General features: G+C 41.3%; 1 protein-coding gene across 1 annotated transcript in view; it reads left to right on the top strand.

Annotated features, from left to right (window-relative positions):
- Window positions 1-24,289, top strand: part of cfap74 (cilia and flagella associated protein 74) — a 434,220-nt gene that overhangs the window by 48,349 nt on the left and 361,582 nt on the right. The window contains 4 exon segments of the mRNA XM_034171458.1: window positions 2,365-2,511; window positions 3,253-3,351; window positions 4,586-4,690; window positions 17,307-17,480. Of these exon segments, the coding sequence (XP_034027349.1) occupies window positions 2,365-2,511; window positions 3,253-3,351; window positions 4,586-4,690; window positions 17,307-17,480 (525 nt within the window).

The raw sequence follows: 24,289 nt of genomic DNA, 5'->3' as shown, positions 1-24,289 counted from the left end.
TCAAGTGAATTCACATATGCAGTGCCACTTAACAAGCAGAGCATTGGGGAGAGTGGGATGAGACAACTCCAAGAGTTAATGAAACTATCAGTGATCTTTGTGCAGTACCAGTTAGCATTCGGTTTCTGGGATTCCTCATGTGCACTGTGAGCAAACTCATTAAAATGTTGCTTTGACCAGTTTTGTAGGTTATTTTGTATTAGGATCTACTGCATGTTACGAGGGGCAATTGAGAGGTTTTTAGTCTGACCCAGAAAAAGCAGGACATGGTTCTCCATCTTTTGCATTCTGAGAAACCAACATTTCTTACGGCCCCTTCACACATAGTACAAATGTGGTTGAATTGCATACCAAGCAGGAATCGTATGCAATACGTGTAAAATCAGAGCTGCCTCCAACACCTCATACACCAGTTGATACAGCATTTTGTGCACACCAGCGGCTGAAAGAGTGTGCCCTGTAAGAACCCATTTGATCCCTCTCGTGGCAGGTGTCGGCCAAATTCCAGGTGACACACACAAACATCTAACACTGCTCGTTAGCACTAAGAAAATGTGTGGCCATGCGCGCTGTTAGCACGAAAATAGTAAGCAGACAATTATTTTCGAGCTGGCTGTCAAATTTGTCTAAGTGCCCCCACGAGTGTGGTGTTGCAAAACAGCAGCGCACATGTGATGTGCCAGAGTGTCAGCTTACCCCACAATATGTGCCGTGCGTGTGAATCACACGTGTGTTGTGCTTCTCTGATCCGCAACATGTGGCGGATGTGTTGCGGATTGGGGGGGAATAACTAAATAGCAGGAAAAATAACTAAAAAGGAATGATCACATAACACAGACACAGAGTGAGCCATGAGTGTGTGCGCTGAACTGACAGGGGCGTTGCCGCCAACAGCCGCAGCTGTTGAGATCTCTGGTTCTGGATGTCATGGCTGGGGAACACGTACCATGTTTGGACGGACATGAACTTACAACTGTCCACTGTGACGCACGTGTATCTGGTGGCTGTCCTCACGTGAACATATTTAAAAACATATATCGCTGTTGCGACGGGCTGCAGCGAGTGAGCACACTGCGTGCACATTGACAGGCTGCCACACGGACTGTCAGATCATAACACGCAGCTGCCGATCTGAATGTCACATCACCCATGTGAGTGCACTGCTTCATTCATGTCATTTCATGACTGTACGTCTGTAACCATGCGTCATCTACACAGGAACAGACGGTTCATACTTGTATTGTTCACTTGAAAAGTGGGATTCAATAAAATGTGTTGTTTTTATGGTGTATGGTTGTATTTTTTTAAATACGTCTATCTCCTTGTTGATTTCAGGCATTTTTCTGCACCTTTTATAAGACAGTGATGGTAGCGCAGTGGTAAAGTTTCTGGCTGACAATCAGAGCTTTTGTAAATTGCAGATTGGAATCCCATGGATGGCATGTTTTTTTTTGTTTGTTTTTTTCACAGCAGCTGTGCGATGTGGTTACACATTCTCCAGCTGCTCACCTGCCCGACCACGTGTCCCTCCCGATGTCGGCTCAATGTTTTTGTGGTTCGCTCATATGGGCTCTTTCGCCGTGATTCGCCCTGATTTGTACTTATTTGTACTATGTGTGAAGGGGCTCTTAAGAATGTGTGAAGTTTTGTGCAATGTTGAGAATAACTGGTTTCTAAGAATGCAAAAGATGGAGAGCCATGCCCTACTTTTTCTGGGTTTGGGTCAAAAGTTCTCAATCACCCATCATATAATTATTTATTATAGTAAAACCTTTTTGCAAATGTTCATCCAAAAGTCTGACCCTGAAGTCAATGATCATCTTGTTCCTCTTTTCATGGCGTGTAAAGACATTGCTGTGTCAGATTTAAATATTAATGTTTATTTTTTGATAGTAATCTTTTTTTTTTTTTTTTTATGAAGCTTAGCAAATCCAGTATTAAAGGAGTGGAATCAGAAACATTAGCATTTGACTTGTTAAATGTTCCAAGAAATGATTTTCACATATTTTTCCAAAATATATTTAAAATACATTATTCCTTTATAATCCAAGATTGAAAATACATGATTTTTTTAATTCAGTAAAAAGTCTGGATTATTCCAAATGAGAGTGCTATTAGAGGGTGATGAAAGAGAATCTTGAAAAATTTCCACCATGCTGTCAAACAAACCAACAAAATAAATTAAAATTATTGTCAGAAAAGACATCTGTGAAAAAAAATTATTTCAAAGAAACATATGTTACATATCATAACTCTTTTGCTCATTTTCAATATATATTTTACAGAAACAGTGTCCGCCTCAGTGTGTCTGCCTTAATTATTCACATTTTACATTAACATGCAACCTTTCTCATCTACCATAAGGGAGGACTGTGATGACCCTGCAGCCAGAGCGGATGATGCAGAGAAGAGGAGTTTTGTCGAGACAGCACGGACATTCAAGCTGAGACGAGACCTGGCCAACCTGGACTGCTTTCACCAACAGAAGGAGCACGATGTGCTGAAAACCAGGTGTGAATCCGACAGAACTCCAGAACACAGACTGAGGCTCTTGACACCTACGAACTAAAACCCGTCCATGGCAGGATAAGCATTTGCATTCATTTTTATTAAGGATACATGTGTTGGTTGCCCATTGTGGAAAATCTCTCTGTCATTGTTTCACTTTCACTGGTGGTTTCCACTTTCACAGGTCTAGTAGTTTCTGTACCAACTTGATTGAGCAATTTGCAGAAAGATTATTTTAGCTGAAGCAAGAACAATTCCTATAATGTTCTCTCACTCTTTCTCCACATTTCCTTTTTATTTGTCTGAACTTTGAGCCATTAAGCACTCAATGAACTGTGCCACAGGCCCAAGCAAAAATATCTGCCATTTCTCTCAAGCACAAACCATCACAGATCAGCATGGAGCTGTTCTGTGGTCTGTTCAAACCTCAGGTTAATGAAAGTCAAGAACACCTATCCTTTAACCAATATGTAGTTTTTTTTTTTTTGTCTGTTTCTTTTTGCAGAGTTCCTCATCAGAGTTTGTTGTGATGGACACCATTTGACTGATTAAAAAAACACGAGCCAATTAAATCTGCTATGTGGCTGCTCCTCACATTTCAGTATCTAACCAATATCGGCCAACAGAATTACCATCCAGGGATTTACCAGGGATTAAGGAAATTTGTTATCTTGATGTTCCAAGATAGTCTTGAAAAGATACAGATTTAGTTGTATGCTTGTTTTTGTCTTGTCTTTTTAACAGAGAAAAGCTGAAACTCTGCCATGACAACATTGATGGTTTGGTGCAGCAGAGGGATCACTTGGAGAAAGAAATAGAACAACACAAAGCCAGAGACAACAGGTGAGTGTAGTCAGCAAAATACAAGCAATGCTTAAAGGTGCAGCTATACTTCATACACTTACAAGATTTTTGTCACAATTTCAGACGGATCTGGGCTTTGATTTGGGTTTTCTCTCTTTCTTTTTTCCCCTTCACGTGCCCCAGCCTTTATTTATTAGTTATTTTATTTTCATCATGTGGTTAGTCTCTGTTCTGTTTTGATTTGTCACTTTGTTTCTTTGTTACTTTTCTTACTTTGGTTATGGTTCAATTTCATTCTTGTTTTATTCAGTCAGTCTGTGTTGTCATTGTTTATCATTTAGTTATCATTTGTTTTTTGTTGTTCCCATTGCTTATATGATCTTTTGTGCTTTAATATCAGGTTTTGTTTATCACTTAGTCTCTGTCTTATTTTCTGGTCTGTTTAGTCATTTTTTATTTCTTAGCCAGATCCTCTTCAGTTTCATCTTTGTGTTTATTTTCTTACTATTTTCTTATCAGTTCTCATGTAGGGTCTTCTAGCTCTTATGTTCATGTCAGATTTTAGTTCCTGTTTGTAGTAACACTATATTTGGTTGTAGCTCTGTTCATTGTTCCCTGTTATTCCTCATATTATGTTCACTCCACAACCTGAACCTGCCGTTATGTCTTTTTCCCACACTTCGATTCAATCTGTTTTGTGTTTCCATTCACTCATGCTTTTTGCACCTGCTCACGCATCTTTGTGTCTTACCTCACTCCTCCTTGTGTTGTCCTTCCTCACTATCTTGCAACATGCTTTATCTTGCTCCACTAGCCACGTCCCCTTTCTAAATTGCTCCACACGTACACCTTGTTAAGACCACCTGTCCCTCTTTTCACACCTATTAGTCCACCAGCATTTAAACCCTCAGTCTCACAGTCCCTCGCCAGTTTGTTGTCGCTTCGTGCACACATCCCAGCCTTTGTATTTAGTCCCCATTTTGTGCCTTGCCGTGTACCATGTTTTGCTCTGTCCTCCTTCACCACGCCTTTTTGCCTCTTCCTTGAAAACTGTGTTTGCTCATGCCTTTGAACCCTGCCAGAATATGACTGAGTTTTTGCTTGACCCCTATTGTGCTTCTGCCCCGCTGACTGACCACCTGTGTACTGAACCAGAGCCTGGAATAAACACCATGATTTCTCACATGCCTAAACCAAGTCTGGGAATCTGCTTCGCAGGTCCAGCCGCCCGCCTTGACAATTCTGTATTTTCCTCTTTTTTTTTTTTTGGCAGTGTTGCAGTGTTTCGCTTGCGAGCCCAGCATAAGCGTCTCTCTCAGGAGCTGAAGAGTGAAGAGGAACTAGAGGCCCAAATCAACCTCAAACTGAAGCAGCAGCAGTGAGTCCAGGAGTAAAGTGGGATGAAAATAACAACATATAATGTAGAAGTGTCACAGTGTTGTTGTCTTTCATCTGCCCCTGTTTTGTTCAGGGTTGCCACAGCAGATCCAGTACAGGTCTGTGTTAGGATTTGGCACAAGTTTTAACCTGGATGCCATTCCTCACGCAACTCCACTTTTACCTGGAGAAACATGTGCAACTCCTGGTGTCTGTAACACATCTCCCATCCCAGTACTGATCAGGACCTGGGGCCTGTTGCACAAAAGTAGGATAAGAGATTAAGCCGGGATATCACAGTTATCCTGGTTCAACTCATCCGTGATCTGGTAGCACAAAAGCATGATAGTGGAAAGTGGGATATGTTATGACATGCTGTAAATTACCATGAAGATTTATTCTGTGGAGCTATCCTGCTCCATACCAGGCTAAATCCCAGGATCTATTTAATATCATCCCTTATCTCAGTCACCACAAATGGAAACCATTGGTTCCTCCACTCCACACTCCACATCGTTATCACATTCAACTAGACCCACTGTCATTAATTAAATGATGATTTTAGATGATGTTGCAATCATTAGATCAATTGCAGTTTCTCATAGACTACATATAAAATACACATAAAAATAGAAATACACATCAAAGAGTAACATGATGTACCTTTATTGAATAAGGATGAATCAAAGCAGGTAAACCATCAGTTCCTTTCAAAACTGAAGTCACACAGTGACTCTACAAGATGGAAAGCACAGAATCAAAGCATATTATATAACACAAGAATTAATACACATTCAAAGGTCAGTAAATAATACACCCTGCATGTCTGCAAACTGAAATAAATTAGAACAAATCCATACACCACAAATGAACAGACGCAGTAGCCTCCCTGCAACCTTCTATACACAAAGTATACAACACAAACATCATATCAGTTTAAATTGAATAAATAAAACACAGGCTGAATCTCAATTCTACCTCTCGGCCCTTCCCCTTACTCATTCCCTTCTGTTTTGCGCAGTGACGAGAGACAGAGAGGTGTCTCAGTTCTCTTTGTGGAGCGAGGCGAACGGGTAGGCGGAGGACTACAAACCCCTTCAAACGGAGTGAATCTGGATCCACACTCTGTTTGGAGGGGTAGGAGGAGCTTACCGCTGTCTCCACAGAAACAAACATGGCGTCGAAAGATCCGCACAAATGTACGCAGCTTTCATTACAAACTACGCGGTTTAGAAACTTATAACTTGCCAAAAAACTTTACAGGCAGTTGTCTATGACAGCAACACGTATGCTGATGCATGTTACGTAAATTGTCGTTCTGAAGGATATTGTAACTTCGCTCGTGTGCTGAGGCGTTATAATGCATATACACACGAACACTACGATAAGACACTTTTATGTCCCACAATGGAGAAAATCATGATAAAGGATAAGCACGTTACTTTGTATGTTCATAAATCTTTAGATAATAGCGACTGACCCCTTCTGTTAGATTTCAAGGTCTGTAATGTGTGTGCATTTTGTAAACAAACAGGGAGCCCTGAGCACACTCGTCTCCTAATAAGCTTTCAGGCAGAAAATGACGAAAAAGTTTCATCAAAGGGAATAAGTTGGAAAATATATACACATACGTATATGTGTAGCACATAACCTGATGCCCTAATAGACTGTTATTATTTGTCAAGGAAGGTTAACAGAACTAGATGCAGCCCAAAACATACATACAGGTGCTGATCATATAATTAGAATATCATGAAAAAGTTGATTTATTTCAGTAATTCCATTCAAAAAGTGAAACTTGTATAATGTATACATTCATTCCACACAGACTGATATATTTCAAGTGTTTATTTATTTTAATTACTAGTTTATTAATTAATTACTAATCAATCAATGAATGATTAATCAATTAACAATATTAATTATTAGTATTATTAATGATCAATTATTAGTATTACTAACATTAATTAATTAATGATTAATTATTATTATTATTATTATTAGCAGGGGTGGTGGCCAAGTGGTTAATGTGCTTGGTGTTGTATGGCTGGGGGGCCTGGCTGCCTTTTTGTTTCTGTCTTTTGTTTTTCCTTCCAGGTGGCTTGCATTTGGGACTGAGTGGCTGTGTAGCTGAGTTATCAGGACCTCACCCTGATCACCTGCGGCTCGTCAGGACTCACAGCTGTGGTGCATCTACATGGATTGGAACATGGTGGCATTTAAGACTGGAGTACACAGTGTGTATTTGCCAGAGACTCGACCTTGTGACCAGACGGGTGAGATCGTCGTCTCGGGAGCCATCTCATCATCAGTGGATGCAGAGAACGTCCAGGTTTGATGCATGGTCTGTGAAAGAGGAGAGGGTGAGGTCTCACGCTCGTCAGCACACTTCCTGAGGTACGTTAGATTTTGTGACTAACATTTATACAGTCAGTAAATGTGGTGTCCCTCACACCTTATTATATTGAGCTGTATGTTGGTCGTTTAAATCAGCTTCCGCTGCAGTGAGTGTGTGAACTGGATGTTCCATGCCTGCAGGGTGGGAAGCTGATTAGTAATTAAGCCAGGAAGTGTTTGCTGTTTGTACACCTTTGAGCGTTCTCTCTGTGTGTTGAGTGTGGACTCACATAATGATTCCTTCTTTCACAGACTCGGTTTGTCGCGGCCACCTGGGGGGTGTCGGCGGGGTCCTTGGGTCCGAACCAGTTCTGGCTCCGGACCGTTAGCGCTGCTGGGAGCGCACCGCAATCCACCACGCCAGACCGCGCACTTCTGTATTTATCACATCACTGTTATGTTCATTAAACTCTGTTATCCTTTGTACCGTGCTCTGCTTATTTTATACTGGGTCCTTCAAACGCTGGTCGGTTCTCCGGGCTGCGTCCGACACATAACACTTGGTTTTAGTTTGGAAGGTTCTGGGTTCAAATCCCACCCCTGCCACATTTCTCCATGTAATGTGGAGTTGCGTCAGGAAGGGCATCCGGCGTAAAACCTGTGCCAAATCAACATGCAGATCCACCTTGGATTTGCTGTGGCGACCCCGAGTGCAAACAAGGGAGCAGCCGAAGGGACTTATTATTATTATTATTATTATTATTGTTATTATTATTATTATTATTATTATTATTATTATTATTATTATTATTATTATATTAATTACTAATACTTAATTATTAATAACACAGAATTCTCCGACATGATTGCGATGTGTCGAAGAAATCTGCGACTTCTTCTATTTCTTTGCATTTACACAGAAAGGCGAGAAAATAAAAAGAGCAAACAGGGTACTGCAACAAGTTGCGCTTCGGTTGCCATGTTGACAAACAGTGAAGACGGCAGTTTGAGACGGGCAGTTTTTTTTTCCCGTAAGGTGGAGGGGTGTCTCAATTCATAGGGCTAGAGGCATATCCCTTCACCTTACCCCTTGTTTTAAAGGGGTAGGTGTAGGGCCAAGGGGAAGGGGTACAAAAGAGACTTGAGATTGGGCCACAAATTCCCCTGCCGATGCAGGCCACATTTAACTGAAATTCGCAGCATGTGTCTCTGCCACTGCAGGACATATTTAAGTTAAACTTAAAGCATGTATGTAAACAAGAATAATTTAACATACTGGTCCCTGACCAGCTGACCACTGTCATCATCATAGAAGATAGCAGGATTGTCCCAGTCCATGTGTGATGGCACTCTGGGGGCCCTCTCCTTCCTCAGGCAGGCCACATTGTGGTGGACACACAAACACATTACTTAACACCAGAGATCAAGACACATGGAGACACACACACGTGCAGGGCATGGGAAGACAGGTGCATAAGATGTAACACACGGAACACGGACACACAGCAGAGAGGCAGACACACACTCATGCATATGCAGGACTCGAGAGAGACACGCCCACACACAGACCAGAGACAGGAGAAAGTGCACATGCGGGACACACATGAGCAACACACATGACAGATGACACAAGACGGCAGGTGTACAGGACTGGACGCACGGGGAGCTCACACGCAAACATACCAAGTCGGAAGGCAGACATGACATGTTTAATCTATACACACACAAACACCCACACACATATATAGACTGAACAAAAATATAAACTCAGTGCTTTTGTTTTTACTCCCATTTTTCATGAGCTGAACTCAGAAATTTAAAACATTTTCTGTATCCTCAAAAGGCCAGTTTCTCTCAAATATTGTACACAAATTTGTCTAAATCTGTGTTAGTGAACACTTCTCCTTTGCCGAGATAATCCATCCCACTTCACAAGTGTGTCATATCAAGATGCCGATGAGACTGCATGATTTTAGCACAGGTGTGCCTTAGGCTGGCCACAATAAAAGGCCACTCTGAAATGTGCAGGTTTGCTTTATTGGGGGGGGGGGGGTCCTTGGGGGGTCAGAAACCCAGTCAGTATCTGCTGGGTTCAGCTCATGAAAAGTGGGAGCAAAAACAACAGTATTGCGTTTATATTTTTTGTTCAGTGTATCTATACATACTTACAATCAATCAGCATAAACATACACACCACACACACACTTGCATACATATAGGCTAATGATACAGCAGAGGAGGGAAATTCAGTTAAGTCACTGAGCTCATCTATTTACATATCAAAGAGGTATACATTCTGATAGAGTTTTTACACAATTTCACTCACATCTGCAGTCAATTTCACTTACAATTTCAACTAATTCATATTCAGAGTACAAATATGTTTTTGGAGATGATAACTATTCATCCTTATGGTTTCAGTCATGCAGTGAGTGTGTACAAGCATTCAGGCGGTCTGCAAAACTTTGCCATGCTTTCTGTTGACTTAAACAGAGCAGAGTGGCAGAGCAGAAGTGTCTCAATAAATATAAATGTTAAAAAAGACAAAAAAAGGAGATGCTTTAGACAGTTGTATTTGCTGGAAGACTTTCACTGTTCTGTAAACACCACAGATAGTGAACTTGTTTTAATGGCATACTGGCATCACCTAGGATTGTCTTGTTGGACTGGTGCCCAGACCTAACCCACTAGGGATGGATGCAAGCTTAAAATAATATCACAATATTTTATGTATTTTGTTTTTCAGTAGCAACAGAAATTACAATATGAAATAGTACAATTTATCACATTCAGTCTTGCCAAAGTCTGCTGGCCGTAAAAGATTTATAAAGAAATCGTGTGAGGTGGACATGCATGTCTCATTTGTTGAAACCTTGAACAGCAGCAATGGGAAGAATAAAACTGCACCTCTTTAAAAAAGCAGACTTCCAAGGTGCAAACATGAAGGTGTCCACATGCATGAAGTCCTGGAGTGACCATAGAAAGAGAGGAAAAAAGTAACACTCAAAATGTTGTTAGGTGCACATAACGTAGAATTAAATGGACTGCATAAATGGTAAATGGACTGCATTTACATAGCGCTTTTCCATCTGCATCAAATGCTCAAAGCGCTTTGCACATCAATGCCTAACATTCACCCCGATGTGAGGATGCTGCAATGCAAGGCACCCACTACACATCGGGAGCAACTATTGGGATTAAGGACCTTGCCCAAGGGCCCTTAGTGAATTTCCGGTCAGGCTGGGATTTGAACTGAGGATCCTCTGGTCTCAAGCCCAACACTTAACCACTAGACCATCACCTCCCCCAGATTTCATTCACAGTTAGATTTTTTTATTGTATAAGCGATAATTATATATTAATAATACAAAACAGTGCATACAACCAACTCTTTTGTTCCTACATTTGCATGAATGCATGCTCTGAGCAAGCCAAATCTATTATGTGTACTGATACTTTTAAAGGTTTACAGTGAAATTTACTCTCAAGAAAAACTATGAGGTACTTACATTTCCTCAGGGAACATAACCAGTTACCTGTAAAGTAGGCTTTACAGGTTTTCTATGTATTTCATTGAGTCTTAATGTAAATAAATATGAAAGTGGTCACTGTATCCTTGATCTCTGGACATAAATGAAAATAAACAAAACGGTGTTTCGCTTTGAAGTTATTAATTCCGATTGGACTCTGTCGTTCTAACTTGACTCGGCAGAGAGCTGCGCAGCGTTTGGAGCTGTGTGAACAGAGGACGATTCTCGTTTCTTTCTCGCAACAAGACAGGAGTCCCAGTTGCTAACTTTCGATTTCACATATTCAGGGGTGAAAGTGGTGAAAAACAAAAAAGCTGTAACCCAAAATTACCCCCTAACACCACCTGCATGAAAATATTTGAATTCTAGAAGCTCTGAAATGCAATCTGGGACTATTCCAGACAATAAACTGCAGTGAGTGTAGCATCCATTTAGTGAGAAAAAAAAAAACTTTCCTTATTCAAATTAATTCCAGTAGTATTCTGCTCTTACAAGTATGCAGCTGTTTTCTAGTTTGGCAGATAGTTCTGGAGGAAATCACTGAAGAAATTAACACATTGAAAATATGGTTTGACCAAAACAAACTGTCATTAAACTTAAATAAGACAGGGATGAAGTGGAGGTGTAAGAGTCACTAGGTGTTCACAGGAAACACTTATTTATTTCTGTATTTATTTATTTATGTTCATTGTTGGTTTTATATTTTCTGTTCTGTTTCTATTCAGGTTCTTTTTATCTCTTTCTCTAAAATTGTATATAATAAGTATATATTGTATATAATAATCATTAGATTATTAATATATAAACAAAAATAAATTTAAAAAATATTACAATTTGGAAACAAATGCACCCGAACGCTTGACAGCTGCAACTGCTTAATGCTAACTTTTAACATTGAAAACGCCATAGACATGCTAACGCGTTAGCATCACTCCCGTTTTTAAGTTATAAAATACATCTGTCAACTGTTTCAGAAGACCATAACAGGTCGGTTTAACATAAAAAGGTAAATAATACTCACAGACGTATGCTCTTTAGGGTTTTAGCGGGGGAAAATTAAGCGAAAAAAAGAAAGAATAAACGAAGAAATAGATCGAAGCACTGCTTCAGTCTGCGAACCACTGCTTCGATTGGGTTAAGGTTCAAAGCAAAGCCGCGCTGCAGAAAAGTTGATTACAGACCCGCTGCAGGGTCTGTAATCAACGCAGAGAAATGATCATTTTCCTGACAAACACCCCCCAAAATAACGGCCACTCTGAAGGACCGATAACAGAATCGTTAAGCAAAAAGCTTTTTGATGTTGGTGGATCGAATCATTTCTTAAAGATACCCGAAAGGAACCGGTTCGCGATACCCATCCCTAACCCTGACTGAATCTTATTATTCATACAAGCAAGAATATCTACAGTGGATTGTCTTTTGATTTTACTTTTATTTTCTCATCCAGTACAGTGCAGGCAGTCACTTCTAATTTAGGATCAAAGTCATATTTAGTTTTCCATTTTTTAAGTTCTTTCCTATTGTTTGCACTTTTTTTATTCATGTATTTCACATCACTTGTTAATTCTACCTCACGTTTTTCACAACAACCTTAACATGAACCCATTTTGCATCACTTAACCATAAGATTATTCCAGTAGTGTACTTCAATTGACAGTGGGGATGTTTTCCCACCTGCTGCTTCCACCAACTGAACAATCTTCATTCACACTTAACCATTCACTCACCTTTGTTTTTTGTTTTTTCTCTGTTTATTTTTATTTATTTATTTTTTATTATTCTTTTTGTTTTTAGTGTTCTTCTTCAACCGGTTTTAATTTTCCTTGGAGTCCCTGACTCTCAACTTTTTCTTTATCACACGGAGTATCTTTTTCAAAACCTACTCACTTGGGGGTCTTATTAGAGTCCCCCACTCTTATTTTTCTCTAGTGACCCAGTCACTTTTCAGAGTCCCAGGCTTAATTTTCTCTCTTCTTGTGTCTTGTACTCACCCTGGTTGTCTCATATGATGCTATCAGTATGTCGTCACTCTCACAGGACTGCTTCAAGATCGACCAATTCAGAGCGGAGGTCTTTCCAGAGGCTCAGACTCGACTGTGCACAGCTTTCAGTTTGCCATCGAATCTGTCCCCAATCCTGGAGAGGTCTTGACATCCAGCTATCAAAGGACGAAAATATGTTCAGAAAATTACCTAAAAACTCGCAACAACTGAGACACCAGAGGAAACAGATTTCAGTTTTAAGATCTTTTGTTATTTAAAGCTTTTAAGGTAGATGTCATAAAGAGTGTAGGTCTGAAGACAAATACGAGTACATTCAGCTTTCATGCCACTTATATACAGTCCCAAGGTGTTCCAAAGTCCATTCAGTGAAATCATTTGGTAATATAAGCCAGCCAGTCTCAAAGTCTATTGCTGATCGTTCATTATACACTGATGAAATAATGTCTTGCCTCATCACATAGCATAAGACAATCAGACGAATAGTCCTTTCCTTCTTGGTCATCATGCACTGATTAAATCATGTCTCATCTCATCACATAGCATAAGACAGTCAGTCTCATATATTTCACCTCATCAATCTTTTATGTGCTCTTTCCTCTTCCATGGCATTGTTCAATCAATTACTAAGACAGTTATAATGGTAAATATATTTGACAAAGCTTTAATAACATTAACTTTTATAACATATCTCCACACCGGCGTGGGAACGCCTTGGGATCCCCCAGTCAGAGGTGGTCAATATGGCCCAGGAAAGGGAAGTCTAAGTTCCCCTGTTGAAGCTTTTTTCCCCCACGACCCGATCCCAGATAAGTGGTTGAAGATCAGTGATGAGTAAAGATAGCTTTATTGTCATTGTGCAAGTACAACGAAATTGAGTGTCATCTTTTCCTCTGGTGCTTAGAGCATATACACAGTAAATGAAAAGTAATTTTTTTTAAGAGATAGAAAATATAAATAAATAAATATAAAAGAAATAATAAGAGATGGAGTGAGAATAAAGTTATAGTTGATCTTATTGCACAGGATCATTATTGCACATAGCCATATTGCATGTGGCCATTATTGCACAGAATTCCATGTCATGAATATTGCAGTGATGGCATTGTGATAAACACAGTTTTTTTAGTCTGCTTGTACACACTTTTATTGCCCTGTTGCACCTGCCTGAGGATAGCAGTTTGAAGAGGTGATGTGCACGGTGGGATGTGTCCTTCAGGATGGTGTTGGTTATAGAGTTGTAGAGCTCCTCTAGGGAGAAGAGAGCACAGCTGATCTTCTAGGCTGAGATCATGACCCTCTGGAGTGCTGTCTTCTCTCCTGCAGTGCAGCCGGTGAACCACACAGAGATACAGTATGACAGAATTCTCTGCAATGTTGTTGTTCTTGAGGATTCTCAAGAAGTGGAGCCACTGCTGTGCCTTTATCAGTGCAGTGGTGTTGGCTTTCCACGGCAGGATGACTTGACGTGGAAAGCTGCTGAATCTTTACGTGGACTTTATATCACTCCCTCTTTATGACACACTCTATTGAGGGAAAGGCTTATAGCTTGGATAAAAACCAGGACAATGTGCAATATCACAGTTATACAGAAACTATCTTAGTAGTAGTAGAACTATAAATGTTTTCAAATACAACAAGGATTTATCCATCAACTTAGGATGGTTTCAATAAACATAATTTCTGTATCAAGGCTGCGAGTTTTCTGCCACTACGTTGGCTTGTATTGTATTTGCTTTTTGTGGACAGAACCTCATCAATACAGGTGTGCACTTCTTTTTCACAATTTCATACTTAGCAACTGTCACACATTGTTTGGGATGTTACTGCTTCACCTTGTGATATAAAAGAAAGCCAAAAACAGTTACAAAATCCACATCCATAGGTTTTTCTAAACCGGAGAACAAGGGCGCTGCACCCTCATACTGACTGTGTGGCCTCTTAACAGTATGCCAATTTAACCTTTGATGTCATTCATAATATGCAAGTTACACAGCATGCAGTTTCCTTAAAGTGACTTTTTCCCCATAATAACATAAAGTGGTGCTGAAAACAATGTTCCTGTTCATTACAAACTGTAAAATTACTCCAGAAAATATGGAAATAGCCAGATTGTTTATACTGCTTTGTTTTCATGCAGCTCTAGCACATTATTGTTCATCGGCCTGTGTCGCCATTTTATGGCCGAGTCACACGGCCTACAGTGATTCCTTGAACGAAGGGAAAAAGTAAAAAAGTCACAAATCGTTGAGAAAAGGTGGACGAACTAGCTTTATCACCGAATAGCCTGTGAATCAAGACTGTAAAAGCAACAAAAGAGGAACAAAACAAAACCAAAGCTAACCTTGATCTCCACATTTTAAACAAAACGTGCCTGGAGCCACTGCTGGAGCAGTGTGTGTCTGCATCTCTGCGTTCCAGGACTCGGCACTGGGACGGGGCTCTGTATTGCCTGAGTCCTGGAGAAACTGCAAACAGAAACGTGTGGTCCGACCCACTGTGGAGATCTGTGCGCACGGCGGTGGAGCCACCTGCTTTGGTTCCTCGCCCATAACAAAAGAGAGATCATCTCCTTCATCAGGAGAATCGTCACTGTCTGGTTCAGACTCTGACGATACACTGCACGCTCTGTCTTACTCCAATAAAAAGAAAAAATGAAGCACTAAACATTCATAAGACGGCTCATTTTTCCAAAAAAAGAACACCACCACACTAACCACACATGCTAAATACTCCAAAAAAATTATACACACTGCAAACACACCAAATATTTCTCAAGTCTCTCAAATACCAAAACTCTAATCGCTGTCTGTACACCCAAAATGTGCACGTACTCAGGGTTTTTCGCCTGTCGTTGCAGTCGTAGATTTGCTTGCATCTGCATATGTTTGCTTTTAATGTATGTGTTCTGTCATTTGTAGGTAGCCCTTGCCGCACTCCTGCCTTTGTTTTTTTTTTTTTTGCATTGTAGAAATGCACTCCATTCTCAAAACGGTAAAGCAAACAGCACTCAGGTTTGGAGATGTACAGCGGGACACACTACTTCCTTGTCGGGGCTGGGAACATCAGATTGCAAAGTCCTTCTATCCCCCCCCCCAAAAAGTCAAAAATATTGCCATTTAACCTCACAAGCAAACTTAAAACTGTCTGTCTCTCGTTCCAGCATTGAGAGAGAGAGAGAGCGAGCAAGGGGGAGAGAGGAGGGAGAGAGAGAAATAGCGATGTCTGTCTGTCTGCAGTTTTTTTCTCAAAACCCTGGTGTTTCTGATCACCGGCACTGCGGCTGTGTGAACAAGCAGTCAGTCACACGCATGCATGTGGGTTTGATTACCAGTTCTGATCACGCACACACAGGCGCTGCATATGTAGGTCAGACACACACATGCATGCGCTTCACCTTCTCTGTAGCTGATTCACTCTGGATGAATGCATTCAGTGTTTGGATGTATTGTAGCACACGTACACGCGCGCACAAAAGGACTGCCTTGTACATGATTTAGCGACTCAAATGTTCAGACAACTCAAACACTGGGTTTTCTGTTTTCACACCTGTGGATCAAAGCTGTTCACAAACGAATGTCCACTGCTGCTGGAACTTCTTCCATACTTGATGGCTAAAAGTCACGCTTCTGTAAACTGCCGCCTGGTTTGCACCAACAGAGGCGCGGTTCACTCTGAGATCACAGTAGACGACACAAAATAGCTCCACGGAAACAAGCAAGGCTGATTGCGGTACTGCAAAGCCCCCTGGCTTCTGTACTATGTGAAAACATTCAGCTGGTTGAACGAAGTCAAACAAAACGCTGATGTTACAAAAACTAAGCAAACAATAAAAAAAAACAGTCAAGAACTACAGCAAAATGAAATATGGACGAATTGAGGATTTCAGTGGCAATCGTTCAAATTTTTCAACAGTTTAAAAATCCTGACGACGCACCAGCTGCAGGAACGAAGCTGCGCAAAAGTTAAATGATGCCAACGAAAGTCCAGATTTCTTGTTTCGTTTGGGTTTTGTTGCCCTTCATTAAGTGCCGTGTGACAAGGCCATTAGAGCATCTTGTTTATGTTCTTGAGAGATTTCCACACAGTTGATTATTGTATACAAGATAAGCTGACGTAGAATGAAATTGTTCTGGTCTCGTAATGTTGCACCACCAAGCAGAAGGCACAGCATAGTTAACCAAAGATTAGCTATCTTGGTTAGAGTATATTGCTGTATGTTTTTCATTGTTCATAATGTTCTTTTACCCCGGTTGAACTCTATTCATTTGAGTGGGAAAGTGTGTCCAAACTCCTGACTTACCTTTCACAAAAAATACAAGAAGAAACAACAGTTTTCTCCTCAGGTAGTATTAGAGTGCACAATTTTCAGATCAGATTGTCCAAAGCTAAGCATTGCAAAAGGAAGGTAACCCCCCCCAACCACCACCATCCTCTCTCTTAATGGTATCATTATTGCCCTCATAATCTTTTTACTTTCCCAAGAAACCCCTGATATCTAAATTTTAATCAACACAAAGTTGATAATATCTATCATTCCACTATGTTTTTTAGATATTGACTGAAAATGTTTGGTGACATTGGAGAAAATTTTGAAAATTTATCATGAAGGACCAACAACAACATCTAATAGGTTCTTCATCAATGGATCATTTCACTTTTCTCATTAGTGTCAAAAGACTCACAGCTTTCTTCTTTCAAAGTCATTTTTAATTTTTTTGTCTTATTCTTGTCTTGTGTCTGTCCTCAGACTAGAGCTGTGGAAGGTGGAGGTAGATCTTGGCAGGCTGTCCTCACTACGACAGAAGGTACAGGAGGAGGAGCATCTCTTCCAGATTGCTAAGGCTAAGAGAGCAGCAACAAGGCTGAAACGGGAGCAGAAAGCCAGCCAGAATCAAAGGCTCAAGATGCAGCAACTCAGGAAGTAGGGAAAAAAAATAAGAATTTCTGTTTATTCTGAATTTGTGTTTTTCTGTATCAAGTTTTGTTGTGATGAGTGAGCATGAACCCAAATGCAGCACACAGACTCTATGACTTAATGACCAAAAAGGGGGTGGATTGTCAGGTGCCAGGTCAAGTATATCTGATGAGTGTAGTACAGATAACAGTTGGAGTGGGGTGGTGCTAACCAGCAAATGGGGTTGGAAGCTGGCAGGTGAGGCAGAGGACCGAAGGAGGCTGAAGACTTTTGGATTGGTGAGGCAAGCCATGTCAGGAGATGGAGCAAGCAGCTTGTCATGCATGTAGTGATCCCAACAAGAGAAATAGAAAGGAATTCAAAAACATAAATGTGACTGTCTCAGAGCGGTTAATACCTAGCCGCCACAACCGACAATCTTGTTTATACTGCAGGGTTGATGATTCAAAGGTTTGCAGACAAATTGGAAGGCAACCAGGAAGAAATGAGGAGTGCTACACCAAGACAGACACAGAGACATGGGCGAACAAGAGAAAAGGGGAAAAGGGAAAGAACACATGAGAAATGAAAGGCTTTCCTGGACACACTGCACACCAAGATATAGTAAATGATGAGTAAAATGTATAGATAGTATGGATAAGTAAAATGTACAGGTAAACACAGTGGATCCAGAAAGTATTCACAGCACTTCACTTTTCCCACATTTTGTTATGTTGCAGCCTTATTTCAAAATGGAGTAAATCCACCCCCCCACCCCTCAAATTTCTACTCATAACCTCCATAATGACAACACCAAAAAGATTTCTGACATCCGCTGAGGATTGACAAGGACTCAAAATAAAAGATATGTGATCCACATCATGACCTGGACGTTACTTGGATCCGGATTCCACAACACAGTGCAATATAGGCCAGGAGCCCAGAACGTTTATTCACGTTAAAAGGGCCGGAACGTTTGACCTTATGGACTGAAGGGGTCATCCCTCCAACATCATAAAAATACATTGCTACCGGGTCTGAGCCGCGGCTTTCCCACCCAAAACACCCAATTAGTGACGCCATTATAGGAAAACCTTTTTTTGTCAATATCTGGAGAACTATCCATGATAACATCACAAAAGAGTTGTCTACACCTATGTTTTCATGGTCATTGATTACCATGGCAACAGTTATAGTTCCAGAAAGTGTCCTGCCAAAATCACTATGTAGTGACACCATTACCCACAAACCTATTTTCATCAGTATTTGCAATAATATACCTGCTGGTAACAAATGGTGTCTGCACCCATGTTTTCATGGTCAGTGACTACAATGGTGATATTCTTAGTGCTAGAAAAAATGTGGTTCCAATCAAAAGCAGACAATTAGCAATATATAGAAAGCTATGTATGCTATTTTCACAAAAAAAAAAGGCATCTGCACCCTTTTTTTGTGGTCAGTTATACACGTGCACCTGCTTAGTCATTGGAAAGTAGTAGTTCATACCAACATTTTAGGTGTCAAAGTGTGAGCTGCCATACACTATCCTTTCTGTCATTTATGTATATAGTCCATGCATTGTCAAACTCATCATCGGCAGAAGTAGAGTCTATGTTTTCCTCCTCACAGGAACCTGCGAGTGACTCTGGAACAGAACTTCCTGAAAACCAGTCTGGTTCATAGTAGTTCTGTTCAGTTAACTTCCATCCACTGTTTCTGTCTCCATTTTCTGGAAGGGTTTCATTTTGCCCTTTTTGAAGAAACATGATTTGAAGTCACAACCATTCAGGGCATGGAGACCGATTAGTGCTTCAGTGATACAAGGTTGTTTGTTATTCACACTGGCAGCTAATTTAGATACATCAATGTACCTTCGGTTGTTGTCAGATCCATTGTCCACGATGATGCTGATCTCTTCTGGCCTTTCGGAAAGCCCAAGAAGAATGATGAGGACGTCTGTATTAGTAGACCTCACCAATATGTTACTAGAAGAAATGCTTTTTGCGTGAAAGGCAATGAATGTCTCAGCCTCTTCTCGCATGCACATACTGCCATGTGAAACATACAGTGTTTTCATTCCAAGAACTGACCCATATTGGGCCTTCTTCTATTCCTGCATGATGAACCTGGCGAATTCTTCCTTGATCAGGACCTGTAATGATGAATACTTGAGATACAGTTGAATGATGCAGATATTGCTCCGCATCTTTGATAAACAGTGTCTGGTACTTGTCAAGTACAAGGTGGACTTGCTCTTCATGACTCAAACAAACTTTGGCCATAAGATCCCTGGCCATGGTTGCATATGTGGACTTGCTGTGCTGCAGCCTGGTTTCATAGAGGGTGATGGCACCATCAATGACTGTGGCTGTTATTGGGGGAAGACTGGCATCCATGAGAACAATTTCCTGTCTTCTCTCAAGTACTTTTGTGAGAGTTGCCTTCTCTGTCTTCAGAGGAGTCTCATCGCAATGGGCAAGCAAAAGGGGGACTTCAATGATAGGGTAGCTAAGAATGTGTTGCATGTCAAGTGCATTGCTCGTCTTGGTGGCAATAGCTAAGATTCGTCCAAAGACATCCCTGACTCCCTCTGCTGCGTTCACCCTTTGTACTGCAGTCTTAAATTTCTTTACATTCTCTGCAGCAACATCTTTACCCTTGTTACTGGCTTCAGAAACCGTGAACTATCCACTGCATACTCATCCTGGAACTGGAGTCGAAGTAGAAAATGCCTTTGTCACCTCCTTGGCTGCTCTCCCTGATGACACATTGATGAGATCGGCAGGAGAATAAGTGGCAAATGGGTTGCATGTGTTGCTCAGGGTGTTGGTGAGGACATTCATGTCAGCATTGTCACGTTCAATTCTCCAATTTCTCAGTTCGTTAGCTGGTTCCTCCCCTGATTGAAGACTGAACAGTTCACAGCGTTCTGTGAGGACCATGCTATGTTGCGTGAGAGTGAAAGATCACCTTCTGAAGCTACTCTGTGAATTTGTGAAAGCTGAAATGCCTTTGATGGGAGAAGCATCATCCATACTGACATTTTGCTCCAGGGTTCGGTCAACTGGACACCTGGCATATGATTTCTTTGTACACCGAATGGACATGGCACCAGCCTCCAGAATCTCATGAGCCGTCTGGTTCATAGTTTGGAGCTTGTGAAGAAAGAGGGAACCCCACCGAGCATAATTTGGCTGGTTCAAAGCAAAAAAGACTTCTACCATGCTTGGGAGGACTTGGATGAAACTATCAACATCATTAGTCCTTATGGCCCTCTGCAGCTCACAATACACCATGTTCATGAAAAACACATAGGTGGCCCAGTATGCTGCTGTTGCTATGTATTTTCCATCGATGACATCATGGAAGAAGCTTTTGTATCTCTTCATAAGGGCACTGAATGAGGCATTACCAGCAACATGTTGACAGTGTTCAACAGTGCTATCTCAATCAGTCATCACTTCCTGTGCAAGGGGCCTCTCAGCATCTTCCATTAATTACAAGATCTTGGAGAAGAATGCTCATTCCATTACAACAGCAAGTATTTGGTAGACTCTGGTACATGTAAACGTAAGTACAGACACGCTTTTTGTTATGTTACCATATTTAGTTTTTAAGATATTGACGACAGTATGTTTTTTGGTAATGGTGTCTCTTATTGAGTGGTTTTGCGGGAACTAGACATTATGCAGCACTTGCTGTATGTCAGAGTTGTTCGGAGGTGGACCTGGAAAGAACAACCCAGTGTACACACACACAGAAAATGATCACGCAAGAGACACTGAATTTCTTTTCCTGATCAGGAGGGGGCAAACGAAGAGCTCCTTCAGAAAGAACTGTCGTCTGCTGTAAAGGCCCCACCCATTTGCTTCTCCTTTTTATTGAATATAGTTTCATATAGCATATAGGAGTGACAATATCACAAAACAATGGAAAGACACAAAGTCTGGTCTCACATTGATATAAAAACTGTTATGGCTTTGAGCCCTCAGTCTTCTAAGCTTCCCATAATAATGTCCAGCTCTGAACCGGTGTTCTGGTTACAGTGCTCTTCCCTCAAGGCTGAACCGTTAATTAAAGATGCACATCTGCACTTAGCAAAAACATAACTCTAGCAAAACAGTCTGCACATTGACTAAGCCAAAGATCATCTGCTCACTTTCTCTTTTGACATTTTTAATGATCACTTAGACAGTTCAGTGTATGTGATTGCTTTGACAATAAGTAATTATTTAAAGGAATAGTGGTACATGAACTCTCCCACATGCATACATGTATGTATGAAAAATAGAGAACAAAATCAAAGACACGATCACAGAGAGTACATCAAAGTAAAGACATTCATATTTGATAATAATATTGAGAATACATATTGATAATATATAGAAAACGCTGTCACTGTACGTGTATAATAACTGACCGCAGAAAAAAGGGTGCCGATGCCTTTTTTGTGAAAATAGCATGCATAGCTTTCTATACATTGCTAATCGTCTGCTTTTGATTGGAACCACATTTTTCTAGTACTAAGAATATCACCATTGTAGTCATCGACCATGAAAACATGGATGCAGACACTATTTGTTATGTTACCAGCAGGTATATTATTGCAGATATTAATGAAAATAGGTTTTTGGGTAATGGTGTCATGATATAGTGATTTTGGCAGGACATTTTCTGGTACTATAACTGTTGCCATTGTAATCATTGACCATGAAAACATAGATATAGACACCTCATCTATGATGTTATCATGGATAGTTTTCTAGATATTGACAAAAATAGGTTTTAAGGCAAGGGCATCACTAATTGGGTGTTTTGGGTGGGAAAGCCACAGCTCAGACCCGGCAGTAATACATTTTTGTGATGTAGGGGGGTGACCCCCTTCAACCCATGAGGTCAAACGTTCCGGCCCTTTTCACTTGAATAAATGTTCTGGGCTCCTGCTCTAATAATTAGATACTCATTCAGAATGGTCTGATTGATCAAGATGTTGCAATCTGATATTTAATTCACAATCTGCAAAAAATAATGTCTCCCTGACCTTGGTTTTCCATCGTGATGTCGTATGTTTCTGCTTCAGAAACTGCATATTGATCCAGAACACTCCCAGCATACAACGCTAACAGGGTCTTCCTTTGCACAATAGCCACATGTGATTTAACTGTCAAGATCCATCAAGCAGATTTGATGAATGGTGAAAATTTAAGAAATGATCCAGAATCGGGATCTTGATTCTGATCCACTCCAAAATTCAGTGTAGTCTTACATGGAAACGCAGTAGTTTTGACGTAATCCTTAAAAGCCTATAAAGTGAAATCCTGATCTAGAATTGGGATCCAGATCACCTCCCAAATTCAGTGGAGTCTTCCATGCCCTAATATGTATCTGTGGTGCAAATTTTGTGAGAATCCTTGAAGTAATTTTGACATCTTCTTTCAAAGCCTATATAACGTAAAATCTTGATCCAGAATCCGGATCCAGATCACCTCCAAAATTTAATGGAGTCTTCCATGGCCTAATATCTATTAGTGGTGAAAATTTTCTGAGAATCCATGAAATAGTTTGACATAATCTTTCAAAACCTATATAAAGTGAAATCTTGATCCAGAATCCAGATCCAGATCACCTCCAAAATTGAATGAAGTCTTCCGTGGCCTAATATCTATCTGTAGTGAAAATTTTATCAAACCCGTACAGTAGTTTGGCCATAATCCTGCTAACAGATGGACACACAAATAAATAAATAAACAAACGCTGATGATTTTATTACGTCCTTGGTGTTGGAAGGTGTCGTAGCAAGGACCCACAACAGGGGGCGCAAATGAACGGACAATGAGTAAGCCAAAAGGTAACAATTTAATGTTGTGACAACACACAACGTAACACACAGAATTTGTAAAGTCAATTAACACCAGGTGACGTGTGGGCAGGCTCGAAGATAGAAGACCCCGACGAGAGAGAGGCCGCGTCCCACATGGCCTCCACCACCAACGGTCTGAAGAACACCGGAGCCGCCAAGTCCCGAGTCCCCAGGTGACCTCTGTCTTCGGCTGTCGACCCTGGTACTGCTGGCAAAAAGCAGAGACAAGATGAATGAGTGTAGGTCCTTACACTCAGTGGTCTACAGTCTGTACACAGTCAGGAGGAGAACCTCCACCTCCGAATCACACACTCGTGCAGCTCTTGTCTAACCACTTATCTGTTCAGAGAGTGTGGCGCAGTCGTCGTCGTCACGCCACACGCCGAAGTCCCGGATAAGGCAACGTCCACAAGAATAAGGCTGCAAGAGAGATCTGGTTTAGTACACACAAAGTGTCAGATAGCAGAGAAAATACCTCTCGGTAGTTGATTTCTCGGCGGGGAGGTGGAGTTGCAGTCCGGCTTAAGTACTGGTGTAGATGAGTGACAGCTGGTGTGATGAGTGACAGCTGTCACTTCCTCTGGGTCTGGCGCGCTCTCGTGCTTGGAGCCCGCACTCCAAGCAGGGCGCCCTCTGGTGGTGGTGGGCCAGCAGTACCTCCTCTTCAGCGGCCCACACAACAGGACCCCCCCCTCAACGGGCGCCTCCTGGCGCCCGACCGGGCTTGTTCGGGTGTCGTCCGTAGAAATCGGCCAGGAGGGCCGGGTCCAGGATGAAGCTCCTCTTCACCCAGGAGCGTTCTTCAGGTCCATACCCCTCCCAGTCCACCAGATATTGGAACCCCCGGCCCTTACGACGGACGTCCAGGAGCCTGCGGACCGTCCAAGCAGGCTCCCCGACGATGAGCCGGGCAGGAGGCGGCGTGGGTCCAGGTGTACAGAGGGGCGAGGTGTGGTGCGGTTTGATACGGGACACG

The sequence above is a fragment of the Thalassophryne amazonica genome, chromosome 6 (genome assembly GCF_902500255.1).
Source record: "Thalassophryne amazonica chromosome 6, fThaAma1.1, whole genome shotgun sequence".
In the NCBI taxonomy this organism is placed as follows: domain Eukaryota; kingdom Metazoa; phylum Chordata; class Actinopteri; order Batrachoidiformes; family Batrachoididae; genus Thalassophryne; species Thalassophryne amazonica.
This window is presented reverse-complemented; position numbering and strand designations above follow the sequence as displayed.